The sequence below is a fragment of the Diadema setosum genome, chromosome 11 (assembly GCF_964275005.1).
Source record: "Diadema setosum chromosome 11, eeDiaSeto1, whole genome shotgun sequence".
In the NCBI taxonomy this organism is placed as follows: Eukaryota; Metazoa; Echinodermata; class Echinoidea; order Diadematoida; family Diadematidae; genus Diadema; species Diadema setosum.
In genome coordinates, this window is record NC_092695.1 from 37,272,551 (window position 1) to 37,296,983 (window position 24,433).

At 37.3% G+C, this 24,433-nt stretch overlaps 1 protein-coding gene across 1 annotated transcript in view; it reads left to right on the top strand.

The window, feature by feature from the left end:
* The window catches only part of LOC140235472 (relaxin receptor 1-like), a 156,093-nt gene that overhangs the window by 107,066 nt on the left and 24,594 nt on the right, over window positions 1-24,433 (top strand). The window contains exons 3-10 of the mRNA XM_072315499.1: window positions 9,380-9,460; window positions 10,185-10,296; window positions 15,312-15,383; window positions 16,864-16,935; window positions 17,787-17,858; window positions 19,737-19,808; window positions 20,868-20,942; window positions 23,447-23,518. Of these exons, the coding sequence (XP_072171600.1) occupies window positions 9,380-9,460; window positions 10,185-10,296; window positions 15,312-15,383; window positions 16,864-16,935; window positions 17,787-17,858; window positions 19,737-19,808; window positions 20,868-20,942; window positions 23,447-23,518 (628 nt within the window). The remainder of the gene's footprint in view (window positions 1-9,379; window positions 9,461-10,184; window positions 10,297-15,311; window positions 15,384-16,863; window positions 16,936-17,786; window positions 17,859-19,736; window positions 19,809-20,867; window positions 20,943-23,446; window positions 23,519-24,433) is intronic.

Below are 24,433 nucleotides of genomic sequence, written 5' to 3' on the forward strand. Positions count from 1 at the left end.
ATTTCCCATGCTACAATGAGTAAGTTAACGGAACCCTTTGATGTTGAAAATCAGAGTGTGTTATGATAGCAGTTGCCATAGTGATATGCCTTTCAGAGGACCATGAATGTTCATCCTGAACGAAAGGAATGGCGTTGGCAAATGATTTTGAATATAGTCACCTTCATCCGTCGACCATCTTTTCACTATACATACACACACATACACTCTTAGAAAAATTGTTTCAACTTTGCACCTTCACGTGCGACACAATTCGCATTTTTAAACGTGCTCACTGGTCTGAAAGGTGGAAAGTTGCACCCGTAAAGGTGCTACAATTTTGTCACTCGTATAAAGGTTCAAAATTCAACCTATTTTTCTTAGAATGTGCAAATTATATGCCCTCTTTTTTACGTGTTCCTTATTTGAATTTCGTCCCATGATATATTCGCAAAGAAGCAAATGAGTACACACAGAAAAAAAAAATAGTGGCAGCTAACATAGCATTCAGTAATGCTACTTGATCACACTAATTCGTACGTGTAAAGAAAAAGTTTACACAGATTCGTCTGAAAACATAGCAATTATGTTGATTACAGTGTTCTCTTTGGCATATTATAATTGTGTGTGAAATAGATCTGTGATGTGCTGGGCGTCTTTAAATTTCTCATCTCGGCTCTTGGTACATCTTTATTTTGTGTTTGCTGTTCTCCGCGGACGGCCACGTCGTTTTTGCTGGCAAACACAAACGCTGAGAGCATGGGATGAAATGGGTTCAAGTATCACGTACATAATATACGCTCCTGAATCTTCATTCTCCTCCACGTTTTAGTTTTCGGTCCTCCGGTGTCCCCCTGGTAGAGTCGTATCGCGCAATCCCTTTCCCCGTAAGGGTGGATTTGACGTAATGCCCCATACGTCTGCTTCTTTCGTTCTTTCGAAGCCCGATAAGGTGGTGACGTTTTCCCAAAAAACTGCAAGAAGATTGTGCCTCCCTATCCGCAGAGAGGCGATTACGATTCTCGAAATTCAAAACCGTTCAATCCAGTGGCGAAGCAGCTGCTCAACCGTAGCATTAGATCTTTAACGATCGAAGTAGAGCATCACCGTGGAAACTATTTAAGGGGGATTGCCGGTTTTTATCTGACGGAAGTCTTATACAGAGACACATTGATGCCAAAAACTTACTATTATTGATCATAAATTAGTTGTTAAATTTCTAGTTCGCTCGCTCTCTTTGAGTATAGTTAGATCACATATAGCATTGTATTTACGTCCTGGAACGTGCATTTTGTTGTCTCCTCACGCGAAATGTAGCGTTTGTGAATGTACAAATCAAAATTAACAACAACAACAACGAAAACAACAATTTCAACGCTTGAGTTATGATGTGTGTGTGTGTGTGTGTAATCTATATATATAATATGTTTGTGTTTGCATGTTGCGCTCAAGATGAGCAAATTAAACATTTTGGGCAGACAAAATAAAGAAGCCTTTGAAATAGCAAGGGGGTACTAGACGAGCCCTCATGTTTGCTATATAACCATAGTGTAGCCAGAATTAGAATGTGTCGAATGTAAGTAATTTCACCCCTTTTTGTGCCAGGGACTTTGAACAGTGCTATATGAGATTTTACGTGCAAAAGCTCACAAAGGGTTTAAAGGGATCGTATAGTTTTGGTTGAGACCTAATTTCAGGTTTCTAACATTTTTTTTTTGGTGAGATAATGAGAAACCTCTTATGAAATATGAAAGAGCATGTAATTCTATGAGGAATTCAACGTTTATTTGATGAAAATTGGTTTGAAATGACTGAGATATCCTAAAAAGAGCAATTCTAATAAAGTGTGGGACCCACACTTTATTACGATTGCTTCGTTTTACTTTGTTTTTGGATGTTTCAGTCATTCCAAACCCGATTTTCATCAAATAAACTTTGAATTCCTCTTAAAATGGTATGTTCTGTTCTACATCATAGGTGTTTTCTTGATATCTCACAAAAAGTTGTAGCCCAATTCTCATCTCCACCAATACTGTACTATCCCTTTAAGTCATCGTCTCTTCTATTTTCCCCAAATAATATACTGCCACCGCCAATACTGATTCATGGTGTCGTTGTTTTCAGCTGTGTGATGGAAAGGTAAACGAATTCACTTCACTTCAGAGGCAATAAGAGGACCCCCAAAAATGTTGATCAATAGACGCAGATATCCAGCCCACCTCCACAAGGCTTCGTGGATAAGTTGCTCACAAACTAACAACTTGTTTTAGGCAAACACAACCGTCGAGCCCCCATTTCAAAAACGAAAACAAAATCAGCGAGTAAACACAATATCACACAGTTGGCCGTGATCTCAATTTAATCAGGAAGAAAAATAAATTTTATAAGGTTCATTCGATGTCGATCCCTAGGTCATAGAGAAAAATTATTTCGACTTTTCCAGCGCAGTAAATGAAGTTTTGCTCCACTGAAAGCGCAAGCTGAAAAAGGAAGCACACTGGACTTTATACCTACTTAAGTTTTTGTTTTATCCAAGATTTTTTGTATAATGCATTATGTAGTTTTTTGTTTGTTTTTTTTACCACAGAATAGATTCTTAATCTACATTTCGAAATTATTCGCAAGTGAGAAAATGACGTAAACCTCCCCGGGCAATGAAGTGCTTGTCACTTCTTAAAAACTTGTTGTATGAAAAGCCTTGAAATAGCCTTTTTGATATTCCTTAAGTCAACTCATTAAAAAGTTACAAAACCCACATGAAGCGAACTTCACGACTTATCTTCCCCCACAACACACACCCATGCCATACACACCTCATTAGTAACATTTTCATGGATCTTCATTCGTTGTTTACTGCTTAATCTGTCTGTGACAAGCAGACAATCACCAGACAAGTGGAATGTCTATGAACGAATCGGATTTGTAATGATGCCCTTTCCATGGCGCCTTGGGGCACGTTCTGCAGAACAATGCGCAATCATCTTGCGGTCAGTGTGGTGGACAAACTTTGGTCCAAGCCCAACATTGAAGAAAGTAAAACCAGAATGAATGAAAGGGACAAATTATTCAGCAATTCACTAAACTTCAAACAAATTGCCTTGCTGGAAGGAAAATGAATGGGTGATTAAAATAAACGCTAATGGCAAGGTAGCGAAGCGCCTCAACCGCGGGAACTCGAAATGATTTCCTGCGCGTGCATTAAAATGTCGTTATGTCACGGGATTGTATCACAGATCCTCTAGCTAACTCCAGCTCTACTGGGTCTGGCCTCAAAGAATTGTGCGGCGAAGAGCCTAATGATTGCCTATGGGGTGACCATATTTCTAAGCCTTTTTTTTTTTTAAATAAAAAGGAAGTTCGCTGATTGCAAAAACGCCATCGCTATATCCTCGCGCTGTCCATTCGACCAGCCTTGAGGGTCAAGCAATCCTAAGTATATCATACCATTAAAGAATCTCCTAACCCCAGGGTAATGGCTCATTTAAGAAAATATCAAATAAACAAACTTCGATGACATAAGTTCTTGTCCCCTGGAAGAAAAAATGAAATTTGTTTTTCTTCAGCCGTGATGGACCCGAAACTGTTGTTACATGCTCGCTTAACGATTTCGCTGGAGACGTAATTTGCAGAAATAAGTGTATTAGGAAAACACAAGCAAACACTTTATTGGGAAAGGCCTCACTATGTTTGTTCTCAGATATATGAGTAAGATTTTCGTAACTTTTTATTCCATCCCTCATCTTCCTCCTTCATAGCAATCTTAGTAGAAGACATTGTTGTATATATCCCCTCGTCTGAAAGGTTTACGAAGCGATATGCCTCGACAAATATAGGCTCCTTTCCGAGTTTGTCTGTTCACAGAAGAATAAAGGTAAACAAGGAATTTATATATTTCAAAGTACAGAATGCCTCAAAACAAGAAAAAAGGAAGAAAATCTTCCCAGCATATACCGTCTTCTCTCTTCGCTTTCCTTTCCCACTTTATTAGTCCGTTTCAAAGAGTATAGTGAAGTGAAACCGTGTTATATTAATCCATTTGATTTCAAAAATATAAGCCTTTCTCAGTTTATATTCAGTCTACACTCAAAGACACAAAGGAAGCAAATAATATCTTGACACAAAACTGTTAATACATCGCGGATTTAACGCTTCAAGTCCTGGTGCCAAAGTCAGATCTTTGGTCTGACTTATTTATCGTCCGCTCAATGTTTTGTTTTGTTAAGGTTTTATCTTATTTCGAGGATGCTGAATCCGAATCTGGATGATTCAACTCTTGTATCCCTGAGGATTATGATCTATTTAAACTAAACATGGCAGCCAATTAATACCTGAAATTTCCATTTTATTTTCTTGTCTGTGATGAAAATTTATGCTCTAAAGTGATTCGGGAGATTCAACCCAGGATGAGAGGCAATAACTCGTATTCTTTTATATAACTATTTCAGTTCAACGAATTAATCAAGTCAGCCAAATTGGTTTTCAAAATGGCCGTAACATTGGTAATCTACTAAGTATAATGAAAGTCTCATATGATGCTTTCATAATTATTATGATGGGAATTAAATGAAAAGTTTGATATTAACATCCTCTTTAGAAGAGACACTTACGAGCACAAAGATATGACTTATAATTTGTTATGCCAAAAACATCAAAAGGTTGCCCTTAAATGGCCTCCAATGAGTACAGATAACCCTCATCACTCAATACTTCACGCTTCATAAATTCTTCTCCGCATAGCTGTACTACTTCCACAAATACACAGGAACAAACTCACTGTATTCCCTAACTATCACTACCACGACCACTTCAGACCTCTATTAGTCCCATCAAAACAACATCCCGACAACGAATATGGATGTACCTCATGTTTATATCACTATTACTCATTCTTTTTCAACTGTATAAACACACATTTCAGCAGAACAGGGATCACAAACCAGCCTGTTGTAGTACATGTAACACGTATGGAGATCTGTTCGAGTGGACTTTTGAAAATTATTGAAAAAACATGCAGTTTCGTGACTCATTCGAGTCACGCCTTCAGCCCTGGTTGGCTGGCGAGCATTCACCCGTGATAAGTGAATGGGCAATTGAGAGCAAGCAGGTCGACATCATAGATAAGGGCACCAGACGGTTTGAAAAAGGAGTTCATGAAGCTGTGTAAGTGAACGCGGAAAATCCTTCCCTTGAACAGGGCAGGGGGACTCGGACATAACGTTGCACGGTCACCAACATACAAGTTGGTGATATGGAAAATTTCTAGACGTAGGGCTATAAACAATAAAGGCAGTAACATCGCCCATTAACAAATCACGGGCCATACAGAACCGAAGTCAGAAGTGATTTTCACAAGAAAGTCCTGTCGAACGGATTAGATTACGTGTTGATTTATCACACCACCTGTGTGAATCAAAATCTACATTGATATACAGTCTCATTTGTGTTAACCTGTAGTCCATTTTGTAGAGTCCATTGTTCAGTTCAGTTCAGTTCAGTTCAGTTTTTATTTCTGCATTTCAAAATCGATACAAATCAACAAATCAACAAAATACTTACATGTCATTTACACAGCTAATATTCGTAACGTTTGGATCTTACACACATTTTTTTTTCCAAGAACGAATATCATATATGAAAGGAAGCAATAGGAAATGATAAAAATGAAATGTAGGGGACCATCATCATAAGCTAAGCTTGACGAGGAAGATGGCCCCAGGTAAAGAGATACATAAAGAAAATCTTGCCACTCACTGAGTGGGAAGTATTGTGTGAAGGACGTGCGGTGCAGTATATGCATTGTGTTGGGATGAATCTTGGTTTGTACGTTGAGTGTTATTTTGTGTATCAGTGTGATGAGGTGAATGTTACTTCAGTTATGGCCGTGAACTCATTGTTTAGGGTGTTTGTTGACCAGGTGGTATGAATATTTAAATGTCAGAAGTATACTGGATTATGAGGGTGTTTTTTAGTTCTCGTTTGAAAATGTTCAACGACGTACATTGTTTTAAATTAGGGGGTAAAGAATTCCAAATATCTGGTCCATTATGTTTTAATGATTTTTGAGCTAAAATGATTCTGGGGTTTTCGAGATGGTAATCGGACGACTGACGTGTTGGATATGAATGAACGGTGGAATTTGGAGTGAAGAAACCATCAACAATTTTTGGAAGACAATTAAATGTATATTTATACATAAAAACAGCAGTTTGAAAGGTGGGAAGATCCTCAATTTTCAATGTTTTTAGTTGACGAAATAGGGGATTGGATGGGGATAAGTAACGGGAATTGGTAATCAAACGTACAGCACGTTTTTGGAGGGTAAGAATTGGATTAATTTTAGTTGAGCCACAGTTTCCCCAAACGATATTGCAGTATGTGATATGTGGTAAGATCAATGCATTATGATGGTAAAAGTGCGTGCCTACCTATATCACCACCACCATCACTACATCCATTATCCTCAACAAGACCATTGTAGACAGGCAACAAAATATGTACCACATGTTCATATCACTGCACATTCTCGTCCAGCTATGATACTAAAACATGTCCAACAGTAATAAATGTCAAAACCATTGAAAAACAACTTTTATCACGACTATGTTGTTATCTAAACGAACACTTTCATTGTCTGCATAGTTAAAAAAAAAAGCTTGAATAAAATAATGATTAAAATTCACATTCTACTATTTGTCTGTATTCCTTTATTTGTAATGTGATTTTTCTAAACAAAAATGATGTGAGAAAGAGTCCATGGGAGTATGACCAGTGTTAAGAAAAGGACAATTAGGCCTATGTCTCAAGGAGGAATATTCAGGAACGAACAGTGTGTCTCATTCTAGTGAACAAATTCAGATCTCAAACATCCAAACATTAACATTAATAATATTTCATGAAATTGCAAACAGAGTTTAAGCCAGCCCCATGCAGTTATTACAATTCACGACCTCAAGAAAAGATTCGCGCAACATAAAGCGAGGAGAACACCATTCTCCTTTCCATTTCCGCACCGAGTGATTATAGCTGTTAAATTACATTCACAATTGTTGGGCGAGCTTTTCAAACTTGAAAATGCGATGGCCCTTGCCTTCTAAAAAATTTTAATATGCCTTTCTGGTGATGGTTTCTAAGATGTGTACACGTATACGGGGGGGGGGGGGGAGGGATCAGTCTGCAATTAGCTGATTTCGTTTGTGTATTTCACCATGACAACTATCTTAAATTCTGTATTATTTTTGATAAGTTTGTTTTGTACATATTTGTAGGTTTTAAGTTTTGTACTTTTGTTACCTCATGTTACCTCATGTTATTTGTAAACTTTTGCTATGCTGATTTGTTTTGTTTTGTTTTGTTTTGTTTTCTTACTCATTTTCAGTTATGTAACTTTTGTATTGTACAATTCATTGTGTAACGTGTATTCTTAATTCACGGACTGGCTGAAAAACAGCCTCCGGCTGAGCCCGGTATCGTGACAAAATAAAATGAATGAATGAATGAATAAACGTATGGAAGCGTTCTGTACCACTTTCTTTCGAAGAATATCACAATTAGCCTAATTCGCAGTAATTTACCCTCTTCTTCAGTAGCAATGAATGCACTTATGTTGTTTTAGCTACGACACGTCTCATGCTGCTGTTAGATTGTCCCATTTTATTTCGTCAGTGAAAACTTCGCCGAATTTTCCCGAATTTATCCGAAGTACTTTCATTACCGCAGACATCGTACGAATTTTCCTTTCGGCCTACTCGAAAGAATACAGTTAGCTGAATGACGTCATATTGACATGTTAGCAGACATAGGTTGCAAATATCTTGCAATAAGAGTTGACACATTTAAGCTTTCAAGGAAATACTCCCGTGTATCCCTGAATAGATAAACCTGACCTTGCAGTTGATACTAATTACAGGACAATGGCAAAATTGGAGTGACTGTTTGGAAAAGAGTGATTCATTGTAACGAATACAGAAAAAATAAGTAAATGATTAGCAGCAAGCAAGAAACCACTCAAAGCAAGGAAGTTGAAAAGGCCATTGGCCTTTTGAAGGCAAACCTAACGCTCGTGGTCTAAAACAGTCGTCTTGGAGGACTTTTGTGCGCCTCTTAACCGACTCCCAGAGGATACTCTTGAATCTAGAGCTAAAATGCAGCATGTTGTTGTTGTTGTTGTTAAGCATGATACTTATAGCAGTAGCCTTACCTTCAGGCCGGTGGATGCCCTTTCCCTTAAAACCAGTGAACGATAATAGCTGCATACAACAATGTGTCCTTCAGTCAGGAATTGAATTCCGCCACTTTCGTACGTCATGGAAATACGAAGTAAAGGTCCGATTTTACACGTGCATGTCTGTACACGGGGCTGGTGGGGAACTGAGCTATGAAGGCAAAAGGAGGGAAAGAGAAAAGATAGTCAGCAGCCTCGAAGCAAGGCTACATGAGATGCGCGTCAACTTGGTTTTCCCCTAGTGGGAGTCACTTCACAAGGATGCTCCACATCAAAAATGTATAGAGTTGTCACTCCCTATTACCCCCGGCAGTGGTATCGATGCTCGAGACGTTGTCATTAGCCGTGTCACAAGACATCTCCACTCCCATTGCCTTCTCAGGTTGTCCCCTTTGCAAGGGTTGACCTCGCTCTTGAGCGGTCATCGTTGCCTGTAATACCACGCTCTACAGCCTCATCAAACTCTGTCATCGACCACCAAGCACATTTACATAATGCAGTCACCCCCAATGTTTGTCCTTCTCTTTCTGTTTAATTGTATAAGTTGCTTTTTTTTTTCTTCCTCACTGATCTCACCACAAACCTATTTATGCAAACCATAGTGTTTGGAAAGTGATATTGAATTCCAATCACATAGTTTACTAAGTTAAAGAACACTTTACAAGATTAAAAGTCATGATTAACAGACTTGCCCTCCTCAGCTCGATAATGACAAAAGGAGCCGATCCACCGAGGAGTTTTATAACACAACAAACAATTTATAAATAAAGAAAAATGTACGCACTATTCCTCAAATTTCTATTATTAACGTTTATATATTAAATGAAGTTGCACGAGATATCAAAGTATACTAAACTCATCGACGATTGCTTTTCATTCAGTAAGATTAAATTTGACAATATTAGTAACAGACTACAAAAGCTGAATAAACGCTGTAAGAGATATAGTTTGATATACCACGTGTGCATATAGTTGATACAGAAATGACTAGAAAATGTAATAAAAAGTGTAGCAATAACTCTTTTTTTTTTTCGCTTCATATCTTTGGGAAAAAAAGAAATCGCGATGCTATGAAGTTTGATATCTTGATATCAACAATGAGTGCTACGTGTTGATGTTGTTTTTCGTCACAAAAGAAAATGCAAGTTTAAGGCATCATTCTTACTTTTATCTTTACAGAAATCCTTGAGGGATGGAACGAAGATTTTGACCAGCTTCACCGTGTTTCCGTCGGAGAGGTGAAATTTGTCAACGAATGTGGTGAGTTAGGGTAGGGAGAGAAAACAAAAATATATGTGTATATTATATTTTCATGAACAACTCGTTTCACGATAAGTTTCATAGACAATGAGGGCCGTCTAAAGATAAGATGCTGACTGCACAACGAAGTTGCTTATATACATGATTGTGTTGTGGGTAAGTGTTGGTCTCCTAAGAGCTCAATCACATTGTCGTAATAAATGAAGGTGCAATACCACTTGATTTTAGTGTTATCGTTGTTTAAGCAATTTGTCGGATTTTCCCCAAAACTGTCACTGACGTGTTCTACTAATATTGTTCCATACACTCCCTCCACATGTATATGAAGGTGGACTTGTCCTTTAATCATTTCTCATACAAGCCGTCGTGATTGTACCTTTAAACACGCAACTGTTTCTTGTATTGTCCTTTGTAAACAAACGAAAAAGAAAACACGCACACATTCTAAATCCCGCTGAGATATTAGTGAAGCATGGGGGAAAATTGATATATTTTGGCGGCGGAAACATAAACTACCGAGTGTGATTATTCTATCGACGTTCTTCCGAGAGCAGACATTTTCGTAATGAACATTAGAGTTAAGTCATGCAGGATACAATAATATGTTACTTTGTTTCAAAACCAAAGACAGACGGGGAAATGAAATATGATAAATCTTACGTGATGCGAACAATCAACCAGTGCCTGGCTGCTATTGTGTCTTTCCCTGTTTTCACACGCACAGCTCTTGCCTACTACCCAGACGGCTGCACTTGCAAAAGGCTTACTCTGCTTGCTTGTTCCAATCTGAGCCTGTCCCGAGTGCCTCCGGGAATACCGTCTAATGTTACACGACTGTAAGTTTGTTTCTTCCTATCATTCTTCTCTTTTTAGTCTACGTATTTCTTTTGTCCCTCTTCGGATCTTTAGAAAATGTGTTTGAACAGTCGAGTTAAGTCAAGTCTGTATAAGCCCCTCAAGTATTTTCATCAGGGTTGATTTGAAAGACTAAAATGATGATCGCCGAAGAGGGAACAGGTGTTTAGTTCCATTCCATCCATGATCAGCCCGATCAGAAACGTGGTCCCAAGAGCAGGGAGACGCCGAATCATCCAAAGTGCATAATTCAGTGATTGTTAATCCTCTTCATCTTTAAATTGACATTTCAAAACCTTTTCAAAAATTTCTGTGACATGGCTTCACTAATCCCCACAATGACTTTTTTTAAAGATCGGTAAGACCCTAAGACAATTTAGAAATAAGCAGCACCTTTTTGATGCAACTAAGATACAACTTGATGAATAACTAAATGGAGAGTATGCTTAATTCTCTTGCAGTATTCTTTGACTTGAATTCAAAGATGCTGTGAATTTTATTGTATAATTTGTTTGTGTTTATGTTTGTCTCAACCGTATTGCAAATGATTATAAATGATTATAAATGATTACATGCATTTTCATCATGATATTATATCTAGAGCTCATTTTCAATAAGCCTATTTTTGTACTTCTCATGATTCCGCCACTATCATATTTGATACCCTGTAGTTTTGTTTCTTTCTTTCTTTTTAATACAAAGTTTGTAAATTCGATGATGAAAGTGGAAATGAATGATATGAAATTAAATTTTATAACCCATCGAGGCCTCGGAAAATTTTACCCTATAAAAGATTACTACCTGGTAATTATTAGATTGGTACCCATGATTTTCTTTGCGTAATTGTTTTATATTACATTGTAGAATTATATATTGGGCGAAATTTAGAAAGAAATTTACAAAACTATGACACAATGCCATAAAAAGAAACAGGGTCTTTAATTTTCCAAAATGCTTTGCCATCTTGAGAGTCAGTTACAAATTAAACGATTAAGGGGCTTTTGAAAGTTCTGCAACCGAAACAAACTTTAATTTCAAGTGTTCATAATGAAGATAATTTTAGAATCACTTGAGTTAATTCAAACAAGAAAGTAATTGCTTCTATATGTAACTCTTCTTCTTTACTGCCTCCTGCAACCCTAGAGATTATTGTACGTGTTGTAGATATCGGCCGATTAATTGTGTGTGTGTGTGTGTGTGTGTGTGTGTGTGTTTGACCACTAATTTGTACCTGGAATCTATCCTGCCTTTTCTGAGAGAAACGAATTATGTTCTTTTACGTGCATGTGTAAAGATGCCATGCACGCGTGACCACAAGGTTTAAGTCTCCTTCGAAAGACTTAAATGGCGACGAGGAAAAAGCATCTCGCCAAAGGCCCACGGGGCACTAAAGAAGAGCTTGGACTCGAACCTCATAATTTGTGTTCATGAAAGTCCTCGGTCTTATTCGCGTGGTCTTTACCGCTCAGCCATGAACAGCTCCTAGCATCATTGATTTGAAAATATGACCCCCCCCAAAAAATGGTACAGAGCACAAACGAACACATTTCGACATAGTTATTTAGACTTCTCGTGACAACGTGATAATCAAACTTTGAATCAGCAAGTCAACTGTCATTTTCCAAACTGTTCTTGCGTACCTTTATGACTGAAGATGTTCAAAGCAACCAGAACTGTCGTACGACAACTGCCCTACACTATGGGATTTAATGTACACTCAGTAGGTATCATGTACTGAAATCTTTTCGGTAAAAGGCGAATGTCTTCACCGGATTAAATGATCGTTAGTTCTGATAAAATGGGGATAATCTGCTTCTTGTAGCAAGAAAAAAAAATCGTTTTACTATTGTTTATGCTGACCATCTATCATAGTACAACTTTATGAGTGTGTACAAAGCAAAGTAAATGATTATGTTCGCCATTGGTATACAAATAAATACCATTAATGTTTTGTTCCATACATAGAGGTAATATGCGACGATTCGTCGGTGGATTACGAACCGGCTAATGTTCAAATTTCGTCTAGTTTTCACATTTCACTTTTTCCCAATTTCTGAATGCCCATAATTATCAAACTCTATTTATAACAAAAGTAAAAGATCAAAAGAATCACGAAAAGACATAATTCCAGTACTGGCAAATGTTAAAAATCCCCCAAATTTTGCCAATTGTCAATGTTTGTGGCATTACGAGGCAGCTAATATGCCTGTTCGCTTTTGCCACTTCGTAAACCCCTTACGCGAACGGTTACACACCGTATGAATACCGGTATGTCGAATTGTGTGCTTTCACTAATATTATTATGGAGGGGACGGAGACTGGAATAGGTCAAGATCTCATGACATATTTTGTAGTCTTGATTTACTCCGTGTAAACAGTCAGCTTATATGACTAGACCATAGTTCTCTCGTTGAGATGAGGTGATGTGGATAAAGATTATGTTATATGTATTTTCCGTGAAAATGGCCGTTAAAATTATTGATAAGATTGATAAGTCTCAAATTACAGTGCTGGTATCCAAGCAATACTCGTTTGGTTTGTGTGATCGTTATGTATTTCATCGTCATTTAAAAAAAAAAAGAAAAAGAGAGAGAAAATTTTGCTTTATGAAGGTCATCCAGGTCGCCTGTTTCATCTTGATGTTGCTCATAATGTCAAATGTGACACCTCTTGAGTAGTGTGAGGAAAATACTACATAAGTGTACTTGTAATTTTACCAAACATTCATGCTATTACTTTTATGAAGTATGAAAATTCAATTTACATGTCATAATGCTCTTTGCGAGTATTACATAAGTACATGATTTCTTACTTGTTGCGTATAAGCATGCGTACCATGATACTGACAAATAATATGAAAATGTCATCTAAAACTGGTGATCATTACTGTGCAGCAAAAATAAAAGTACGATGAGTCCAACACTCGGGACATGTTGATATTTATTGATTTCCCGCTAGAATTCACTTATGTAGTGAGAAGAAACAGTATAATGTTTATAAGTAGCACCCTATACCGTTGTAATTGGTTGTAAATAATATAATACATTATGTATTTAGCATTGGTTTAATCTAATTTCTTGCAAATGGTTGTACTGTTTGGAGTTGCATATCTGACATGCCAATACCAATTTCAATGATGAATTATATTTGAGTGTGAGTTTGAGCTTATTCATAACAACAACATATGTACAAGAAAGTTTGAATCCATGTTTACATCAACATTAATACATAGCACAAATAATTGTCTTAACGATCTAAAAACATATCGAACATATAATGTATAAATGATTAATTACTCTCAAAACTATTTATCAAAAAAAAAAACTACATTAAACATACAATTTATGGCAATAATGTACACAATGAGGTTGCTAAAGGAACCAAGAGGTAGCACAGGTGCTAGTAGGTGTTGGTCCTTTAACACGTGTTATATATAATGAACAAATAAAATAGGTATAAAGATACTGTTTTAACGTTATTGATTTGTAGTACCATTGTCTATACAGATTTAATGTGTTTTGCTAAATTACTTCGGAATTTTTTCCTGGTATTAATTCTCCTTATTTTTTTTTTATTTTTTTTTTTGGCAAAGCATTCCACAATTTAACTCCTATAGAGGAAAGTGAAAGTTGATCATACATAGTTTTACATTTTGGTAGATAAGGCAAGCCTTCTTTTTGCCCCTTTTTGAATAAGAATGTTGAATATTTTGACAATATTCTACTAGATCATGTTGCATATTTCCCTTTGACAAATGAAATATGAAGGTACAGATGTAAAGTTTATGTAATTCAAATACGTCCATTCAGGCCATTACTCCCAGTTTTTGGAACAGGGGATCAGAAGGTGTTCTGAGTGGACTGAAAGGTGATAGCTCGCATGTCCATTTTCTGGCTACGACGAAGGCAGTTTAAATAAGATTTGCATGACTCCCCACACTTCAATTCCATTATGTAATGTTGGACTGGATAAAAGATTTGTACAGGAGAATAAGACAAGTGTATGTTGGGGTACACAGTGTCGTATGTGTGTGTGTGTGTGTGTGTATCTGTGTCTGTGTGTGATTTTTGTTATATTTAATAGTCTACATAAATACTACTCGGTGATTGGTCATAATGTAATCACGTGACTATTCTAATGCAGCGAGGATCGATATTGTTATATTACGAGCTGTGACACCACGTCAGGTAATATAGTTCAACATATATAGCGAGCAGTAACATACTGTATCGTGTCATAATAATACAATGATAATTCAAGAATTTCACTGGCTGCCGACGGGGCTAGAATAAAATGAACATGTGTGTTTATGTATACTTATCTTAGTATAAATAAATAACCTTGTCTAGCTTGTCTCTAACACCTGATAGTCTCCTTGGAGTCATACTTTCCCTAGAGACAACATTTTCTGTTGTAATGTCATCTCCTGCATCTCTTGGGAAAAGTTAAACTCCCGCGGGGATGTCAAGTGTTACACTACACCTCTGAAAAGGCTGTGTCTGTATGAAATGTTTATGGACAGAGCCCAAGGATTTAGCGTAAAAAGTGTGCGTTAATACGTACTAATATCGAACGTGTTAGCAGGGAGAAGTCTCCGGGATGTAAGAGCGATTTCTTTAAAGATGGAGAGCGTCATTTAATCAAAGAAATCGTGTTCACCCAGTTAATCGAGACAGCGCTCCTCTCTCCAGTGACACTGTAAACATCCGAGCGGCGACTCTATTAGGTCCCCTCGAGCGGGCAAATATACGACGGTGGATGGAGTGTTGTAGGCATCCTGGCAAGTCACCTTAGGCTTGTTTGCGAACTTATTGATTGTGGGGCATAGAATCGTAGAGACCTCAACCTGGTCGCATATGAGGTCTCCACCCATAGGAAGATGAGAACAAAAAGCAACATATTTAATCCTCGACATGATACGGACCTGCCATCACGGCACCGTGCAGATAGCTTCATCCACTAATGGTCTGATCATTACATTATTTGTATCTTGCAGGCATTTAAAGTACAACGAGATCGAGCATATCGACAACGAAACGTTTGCAAACTTTCCATCTCTTGTGTTTCTGTGAGTATCGCAGGAATCACTCTGATCTGTATCAATTTATATACTCATTCATTTCACCCCCATTACTTTTTCCTTTTTATTTCATTTATCTAAAAAAATGAAAACAAATTAAAGGGGGCACCCATTGCGCCCCCGATCGGCCGCTGCGTTCCCAAATAATTGCTGCTACATTCACACTTCAGTTTAATTCAATTCGATTCAATTTGGTACATTTTCATTCAATTCGATTCAGTTGTTCTTTATTTCCATCCAGCAGCAAAAGGTTATACAAAAAAGGCACCTACAAAGAAATGAAAGAGTACATTTTGATAAATCACACTGTTAACAATTTATAAAAAGATAAAAATCATAAAGTTTAATGCAAAACATATAAACAAATGAATAGAAACAATGCACACTTTACAATGACTACAAAAGATAACAACTTACTTCCTCATCCTTAATCAAATTCATCAAGACCAACCATTCTAACTCTTGTACTAAAATCTTTCAGAAATTACGTTCCGACGGTGATATTTCACTTCGAGGTTAAGCTCGTAATTGGTAAAGGGCGCCAAGTGTAGCATGGTCTACTTTGACACGAAATGACAATTTCGTTACGAATTCATTTCGTTGACGAAATTGACGTTGTCACCTGCCAACGAAAAACAGTTTCGTCACGAAATGACAATTTCCTGACGAAAGAGACCACGCGACACTTGGCGCCCCATACTTAATTACGAGCTCATCCTCGAAGTTAGCTTATCTTCGAAGTTAAGGATTAACGTCTGAACGTACCTTTCCTATTCAGACCTAATTACCTATTCACAATGAATAAGTAAATTAAAAGTAAATTACCTATTCACAATTGATCGAGCCCGTAAAAGAACAAACAAACAGGAGTGTTTGCAATTACCTGCATGAAGGACCATTTGACTCCCTCCATGATCTGTCCAAACAAATTTGATAGCATATTTCCAGCTATTCCCCTTCAGTTTGTTTTCATCTTATATGACCTTTTTAAGATTATATCAAATTAGACTATTATGTATGTGTATTTTGTAGCTACATACACATTATGTATAATCATAATATACATTATACGTATATATTATGATGTTCATATGCATACATAGATGATTGTGTGGAAAAGCGGTGTTGATAATGATTTGTGGTTCAAGACTGAATCTGTTCAACAACGCCAAATAGTTTTGATATATTTACATGAGACCCTCCCCGCGCCTGTCTACATTTCATAATTCCACATGCGCAAAGAAGAAAACACACATCTAGCGGATAATTGTAGAAATCATATGATTGATTGCAGGTACAAACACTGTCAAAATCGATGCTATTTCTATGCCCTCTCTTCTTCTCCCCAAAAAGGACGATTTTTTTTTTGTACGACCTCAATGGCCTATCAAGTTATCCTAGCTTGCAAAATGAAAATAAAAAGGTATGATATCCGACATCTTTTCCTCTCGTGTTTTTCCTCCTCTAGGAACCTCCTAGGTAATCGTCTGCAAGAAATACCCAGGAATTCTTTTGGTAATCTCCATCAAGTTACAAAACTGTAAGTTTTGGAATATCAATTATAGATATGAGAAAGATTATATTAACGACCGTTGCGTTCTCGTATTTTCTTCTGATTTCGTAACTGATCATGACTTGGTTTTTATCTCATTTTCGTCGGTTTATTTGCTTATTGGCTTTTCGCCAATTCGTTATGACTTTTGATTTCACACACAGTTTTTCAGGACTGAATGTCATTATGTATCTGAACAAACTACCTCTGTTTGATAAAGACTTTCTCTGAAACGACCCATCTTTTTCTCTTTTTTTTTGACCTTTATTTTTCTATCTCTTCCTCTGAATCCCATTGTTATCCTTATTTTTTCCACGGATGTCATACCATCTTCGTGATTTGTGACAGAGATTATCGTTCACAGCATTGTCGTTGTTTATTTCTTTTCGAGTCCAAAACGCCATATTTACCGACATCTTTGTAGGCATGGTAGATGTGACAGTCGGTAAAGACCAAGAGACGTATTGCATATTCATGACTCCCTTCCACCGATTACTCCTAGTCTTTCAACAAGACACTCTTGCTTAAAGAAGTTGTCAGTCAACAGCGTTAGCATGGCGACAAAGATGCTAAAAAAGCAGATTATAACTCGCATATTGTGTACTTAAGAGATTGGTTATTTCTCTCCTTTTTATTTGTTTGTTTTTTTGTTTCTTGTTTGGAAATATTCATTCTTATAAATCTGCTATGTTTTAGGTTCGTTGAAATTTTGCGTGGTAAGAGATGTAGGTCTTCATCGAAAAAAATGATTACCCTCTAGTCCAATGTAAATTCCCTCATGAATTCTCTCTACATTCTCCAATTCTCTTTTATTCTTGTTTGGTTTTTGCTGTCTACAGATATCTCTCCGAGAATAACATATCATCTATAGAGCGAGGTGCCTTCCTTGGATTAAACAGCTTAAATTGGCTGTGAGTTGATGCATTTTAGGGACAATCACTCTCCTGGCAAACATCTAGGGTGGTATTCTAAAGCCGTTCCTGGAGGATTTTTCTTCCTAAGTCAGGATTTTTCCTAAGTGGTATTCTGAAAATCTTCCCAACTTTCTTCCTAACTTTCTTCCTAACTTTTTCCTATATCTATAGGAAGAAAGTTTGGAAAATATGCAACACGATGAATTTTAGGAAGATATGCAAATTTCTGATTTAGGAAGAAGTTTGTATTCTAGAATGCACTTAGGAAAGAATCTTAGGAAGATTATTAGGAAAGCCCTAACCCTGTGTAAGTACGTTGTTGAGATGCAGCAAGATGTAAATCATTATGGCATCTATGCTTCTTGCACATGCTTTGAATTAAAATGTCGCAGAGATTTCCGACAGGCAAGGCTGCCCATGAAGAGTCTAAAAAGAGTTAGAGCTGCTGCTTCCACTCAGATACTTAGGCTCTGAAGCTGCGAGATCGGTCAGAAGATGTAGGGATTGTGCGACACAACCAGATTAACGATTTTGCTTTCCTCCTTGGTGAAATTCTCCTCCCCGTTCGTGCTCGGCGCCATTTTGTATACAACTGATCGGGATATGAAGACAACGATCTGCATCATGACTACTATAATCTGTACAGGTTTCTTTACACTTACATTGTAATGATGCGCTTTCATCTCAGCTGCGCGCAATAAGCAAATGAAGGGGTCGGTGCAATAAAGTGGTAACCCACACTTTTGTCAAAATTGAGTTACATGCATTTTCATAATCCTTATCCTTCACTCTAACCTCTGTGAAAATATCATATTTGAATTCAACCAGTAAGATGGTAAAAAATGCCTGTATTCATGTTTTTTAATGTATATACAATGTATGGACTTTCCAAACATTCAACAGCGATTATCTCAAAATGACTATTGTGTGGGTTAGCAGTCTAGCACTATATTGCACCGACCCCTTCAAATGCAATCTATCTCTCTAAGAACCATTTTTGCTGAGTGATAGCAAGATAGTAATAATTTTCTTTATTCTAAGTCAAAAAGGAAAATTCAGTTATTCTTTTCCAGAGTTCAGTAGGAGCTTGTGAGGTGATCACATCATGCAACGTTTAGGCCTATAGCACTGATTCGTGAAAGCATGAAGAATCATAAAGTTCCCCACTTGTTTTGTTTTGTTTTGTTTTTTTTTTAATCATATCCGGCTATGATGAGACCTTGACAATATTCTGCTCGTCATATTCTACTCATTTATTTAAATTTGAACCTGGCGTTGATTACGCTCTATTTGGTGTCACAGGGGTAAAAATAACCATAATCTTAATTCTCAGCTTTCCATGTGATGGCATTCTTATATCCTGAATAACATTTTTGTTTGATAAACATGTTATTTTCTGTCCAAGTAGTCTTTTAAGAATGTGTCATGTAATGTCAAAAGAAAATCAATAAATGTCAATAAGATATCCCTGTAGAAAATAACTACAATATAGCTGGCTATAATATAGATAATGATATACTATCATCATCTGATCGTAGGTATAAGGTAAGCGTATATTATACACATACCCTTCCTATGATGGTAAACATGGCTAACAGCTTCACGGACTTTGTGCGTACTGCCTGGTTTTATTAATAGGGTATTATGTTTGGAGTTAAAAATGGGGATTTTCAATTCTAAAATAGATTTATGAATATGCATAGCCAGAAGAAAGAATAATAATTATTATCAAAGACGGCAAAACACGTGTATTAGGTTGCCTTTTTCCTCAAAGAATTTAAGATTATAATTTTGTTTAAAATCAACGTGTTCTACTTGAAAAGTTTTTCCTGGTAATGTATATATTCATTTTGTTTTCCGACTTACGTATCGCAGATTCCTGCAGGGAAATTCGTTGCGATCTCTTGAGGCTGGAATGTTTTCAGGATTGGAGCAACTATACTGGCTGTGAGTGAGAACTTCTGTCCATTCTATTTGGCCGCATATGATACCGAAAGAAATACAAATGTCTTTCATTTGACCTAAAACGAACTTGGCATTTTTCCTCATACAGGGTATCATATGGGATTACAAATATAATGTTGCGTTGTACGAACACCTCCGGCTGTTATATCAAGTTACAAATAGCCGTATTTTGAAAACCTCGGCCCTAATTTGTCAATGAAACTTCAACCTTTAGGTAATCATCGAAGAAAGTTCCTAGAAAGAAATATAATTACTTAAATTGCCAAACCACCTCAACATGCCATGTGCACTTCTATTTTTGCGTCTGGCTGGTGTCGCTCCGGGGCATCTATATCAAAGCAGAGTAAGACGTGAGCGAGAAGAGGACCTGTTATTGTTGCATGCTTCTGAGACTCAGAGACGGCGACGATTTCCATTATTTGAAGTGAAATTTTGCTCACTCGTTCTTTCGGCCGGGCCAACCCCAGTGGAAATTCACACCAAATAGGTTAATAAAACATGCAGACCTAAAAGTAGAAAGTCTTTATCGATGTTTTATTTCATCACACACTTGGCGTGTCCCTTAAGGGGTAAATTTCCATTCCTCGTTTCATGGGCTTGAAGTTAACTTGGAATTAGGTCCCTTGGAAGGACATGTATTATTTCCTAACCCGGGGATTTCTTTTGAAGTTTTCGTGAAATTCGAGTAATATATCCATACTTTGCTGTGCTTCACTTGTTCTCTGTGTCAGATATTGATGGATCACCGCAAGTTCCATTGAACATACAGCACAGGGCTGTATGTATGAAAATGTATTTTCTTAAGACGTTAGTGGGAAAGGGGACTATTTGCAGACATTCTTGAGACCGTAGGATTTTATCTTGTTATTCCTATTCTACGGGACGGTCATCCGACGTCTGATCGACGTATAATGGTTCAATGCCCGCGTATTATCACGTCATCAAAACTCGCCAATGAATGACGAGTACAATCGATGTATGGATCGATCCGTCGATCATTAATTTGTTACCATTTTTTTTTCTTTTGTATTCAATGTGTAGAGATTTGAGAGACAACAAAATTTCAGACTTAAAGGAGGGAGAGGCGCTGAAGGATATCAAGTCCATAGCCTGGATGTGAGTATAAACCATTATATACGAGCGAATCTTTCATGTACAATGCACTCCCCTTATAACGAACAAAGTTATAACAAAATTCTCGCTGCAACGAAATAAAAATACAGGTCCAAAAATTATAACCTAGATGTCATTCTCTAAACACTATACTGTTCAGCTTTCACGAAATTTTGATATTACGAAAGAATACCGCGGGTCCCGAGGACTTCGTTATACTGTACTCGAGTACACGGTATACCATATTGATTTTATCAATCAGCATGATAGTTACTCATAATGTTATACTACAGTATAGAAACAGTTACGTTTTCGTGCCTTTGTATAAAAAGATGAAAAAGTGAATTGTCAGTGAAGTCATCTGTAAATGGCGCCTGTAGTCCTATCCACCACTTATACATAATTATCATAAGTTTCCTTTTGTTGTTATTGCCTTCCACATATAGACACTGAACACACCATCAAATCTTCCCGTATAATATTCCCAGTCATCGCTAAGCCTAGAATTTTATTTTATGACAGCTTCGTCGCAGTTGCCAGTTCCATGACCATCTGCGTACATCGAACAGAGCTGTCTATTATGACTCACTGATGAATCAGCAATCTTGGCCGAAGATGGTACAATCTTTGTTCATGGTTTAAACCATGGACAAAGATTGTACCACCTTCGTGAATTCGGCCCTTGGGTTTGATTGTAGACCTGCCCTTTAAAAGGCACCATTTTTTTTTTCTCTGAAGCTGTTAAATGGTACCATGTTATGATCGAAACATTTCCTTAGTCGAGTAGATACGTTCAGAATAGAAAACAAGTAGAATACGTTTTAAGGCGTTCTTCATACGTCTTCATGAAATATTGAATCAAGTAAAGCTCGTTTCATCGTACTTGTAATCTTGTAGCGTCAATTACAGTCATACCCGTTGGTAAAGTGCCAAAACTTATTCTTTTTTTAACTTTGTTTTGTTTTGTCTTGTTTTTCTACGATTGCCATCGTCTGACCCTTTAGGTGTAGGCTAGATCTTCCCTGTACCTGTTAAAAGCTGCAGAAAGGAATCCTCTTACGTCTAACGCTTCATATATAGTAACAGCGAGGACTGCTGTATGGATTAGAAAAAAAAAAAAAATCCCTAAGGTGTCTGCACTTTTCTGGCGAGTTCTATGGGTATCTTGGTATCCTTGCGCACTGTTGCATAGGCAAACTCTATCAGGGAAGTAGAAATTTGCGCTTTCCTCTTCTTTTATAGCAGTTTTTCTCTCCCCCCCCCCTTTGGCTACATGATATCGAAAGGATACGATTATTAAACGAAGATAACGGTACGAGAAAAAGAAAAAAGAAAGAGCCATTTTCTTTAACGTTAAAGGGAATCAGATTAAAATCAATTTGCAAATTGAACGCCATGGTTTGAATATGTTCCTCATTTTTCTCCATAAAAATGAGCAAATTTTGTTAACTCTCCTATCCGTTCTCTACGTACCTCTAGCATTTCCTTCGATCTTGTGTGTGTGTGTTTGTTTGAGCCGGTGCTTATTGTTGTATGTGGTGTTTTGCTGGTTATTTTTTTATAGCTTTATTCTTTTTTGTTTTTGTCCTGGTTTGTAATTACCGATAAAGCTCCAAATTGTTGCAACTCTAACATGTCTATCTACTGTCAATTTAAGAACATATATGGAAGAGTGCAGCTGTACCTTAAAGGAGACTATTCAACTTGTCTTTACCCTAGATTGCCGAACATTCAGTCGCTTCTATAAAAGGCAGTTTTCCCTTCCCTCTATATTCCCAGCTCCCTCCCACCTCCTTCCCAGCTCTGAGTAAGTTGGCTTACTTCCTGATGCCTTTGGCATTCACAGGCTGTCTCCTGGGTTGTCAGTATTTCATGGGGGTAAAGCGTTCATGATTTGCGCAGTGAAATGGCTCTACCTGTAGCGTAAAATGCTTGGGAGATTCCAGCTGACTGGTTGTTGAATAATAACGTAATGGCATATAGAGCCTTTGGAGGAACTGATGTCATTCTCCAAACTGAAAGCACAGCCGCAATCCAACCCTCAACCCAATTACGCTCTTCGCTGCTGAATTAATCCGCCGCCTAGTATTGAGCCTTTCCGAGTAGTGTTCCGATGCCTTTTATTGACTTGTCTGTCCCAAAAAACTTAAAATGGAACTCCTCAATATACACATACATGTACGGATGTATTGTCAATCCCATAATAGCGCAGCTGTAACTCATATGTATATCAAGAGAGAAAGGGGGGGGGGGAGAAAGAGATAAGTTGAAACACTGGTGCGAGATGGGTTGAGGCTCTTACCATTTGTGTCATCTCGAGGAAGTTATTCTGTCAGCTATAAGTGTTGGAAGTCAGCTATTAAGCTGGTTGTGAATATCAAATGAAGTCAAAGAAAACGCAAAAAAAAAAACCCCCACCAATCTTTGCTATGTTATGTTAAGGTATATATCACTTTAATTGATAGGAATGATAAAGCATTTATTGATTGTCTGTCAAATTTCCACAGTGATCTAGAAGGAAATGAAATATCCAGCATCGACGCGAAGTCATTTGCCAGCAACATTTCTATCAACGTGCTGTGAGTACCCCTCATTTTCGTAGCTTTTTAGTGATTCAAACTTGTTGTCATATTATATGCCATCTAAACTCTCAACGTTTATCCTGTTCTATAATCATTTCATGATTAGAGACAGTAAGTCCAGAAATTATTTATAAAGGTAGGAATGCCCTCACTTTCAATTTAATGAAAATGTTTGTATCTTAAAAAATCTGCCCTCCTTTGTATATCGTACAACAACCCTGCTGGAAAGAATAGGAATACAGTGTCTCACATTGTGTTCACAAGGTGTTAACATAGTAGACTGTGTGAAAACGCTCGAACTTAGTAGCGTGAAGATGATTGTGGTGTGTGTATGTGTGTGTGTGTGTTTTTTTTTTCTTTTACAGAGAGTTCACATAGTAATGTTCTGTTTCACAATGGGAATTGACGATTCACAATGTGTTCACATTGTTAAAACGCTCGAATTTAAGATTGTGAAGAGATTTCACGCTGTGTTCACACTGTGTTTCACGCTGCATTTCACACTGTGGGACACTGTTTTCTTTCCGGTAGGGAAAGTCTGCGACTTGTGCTGATTTTACCAACTTCTACCTTTACTGTCTTGTCTGATGTTCAGTATTTAGTTATTCTCATAATTTATGAATATTTTACCAGATAAAGGAAACGAAATATGCAGAGCGTTACGAAATTGTCTATCTGGAAGCTTCTGGCATTATCATTATTTTTTTTTCTAGTAAGATACTGAATGGGTTTCTCCCATTGCCCTGTACCTCCAATGATATACTTGTCTGTGGAGTTTGTAATTTCTAGTCTTACGCAAGTGACAAATCACCGTCTTAAGCCGGAAAGTCTAACTAAGCCAAGAAGTCTACACCGATGTACTGGTGACGCAGGCTTTGATAGATTGTTATTCATTTCAGTCGTACACGTCTT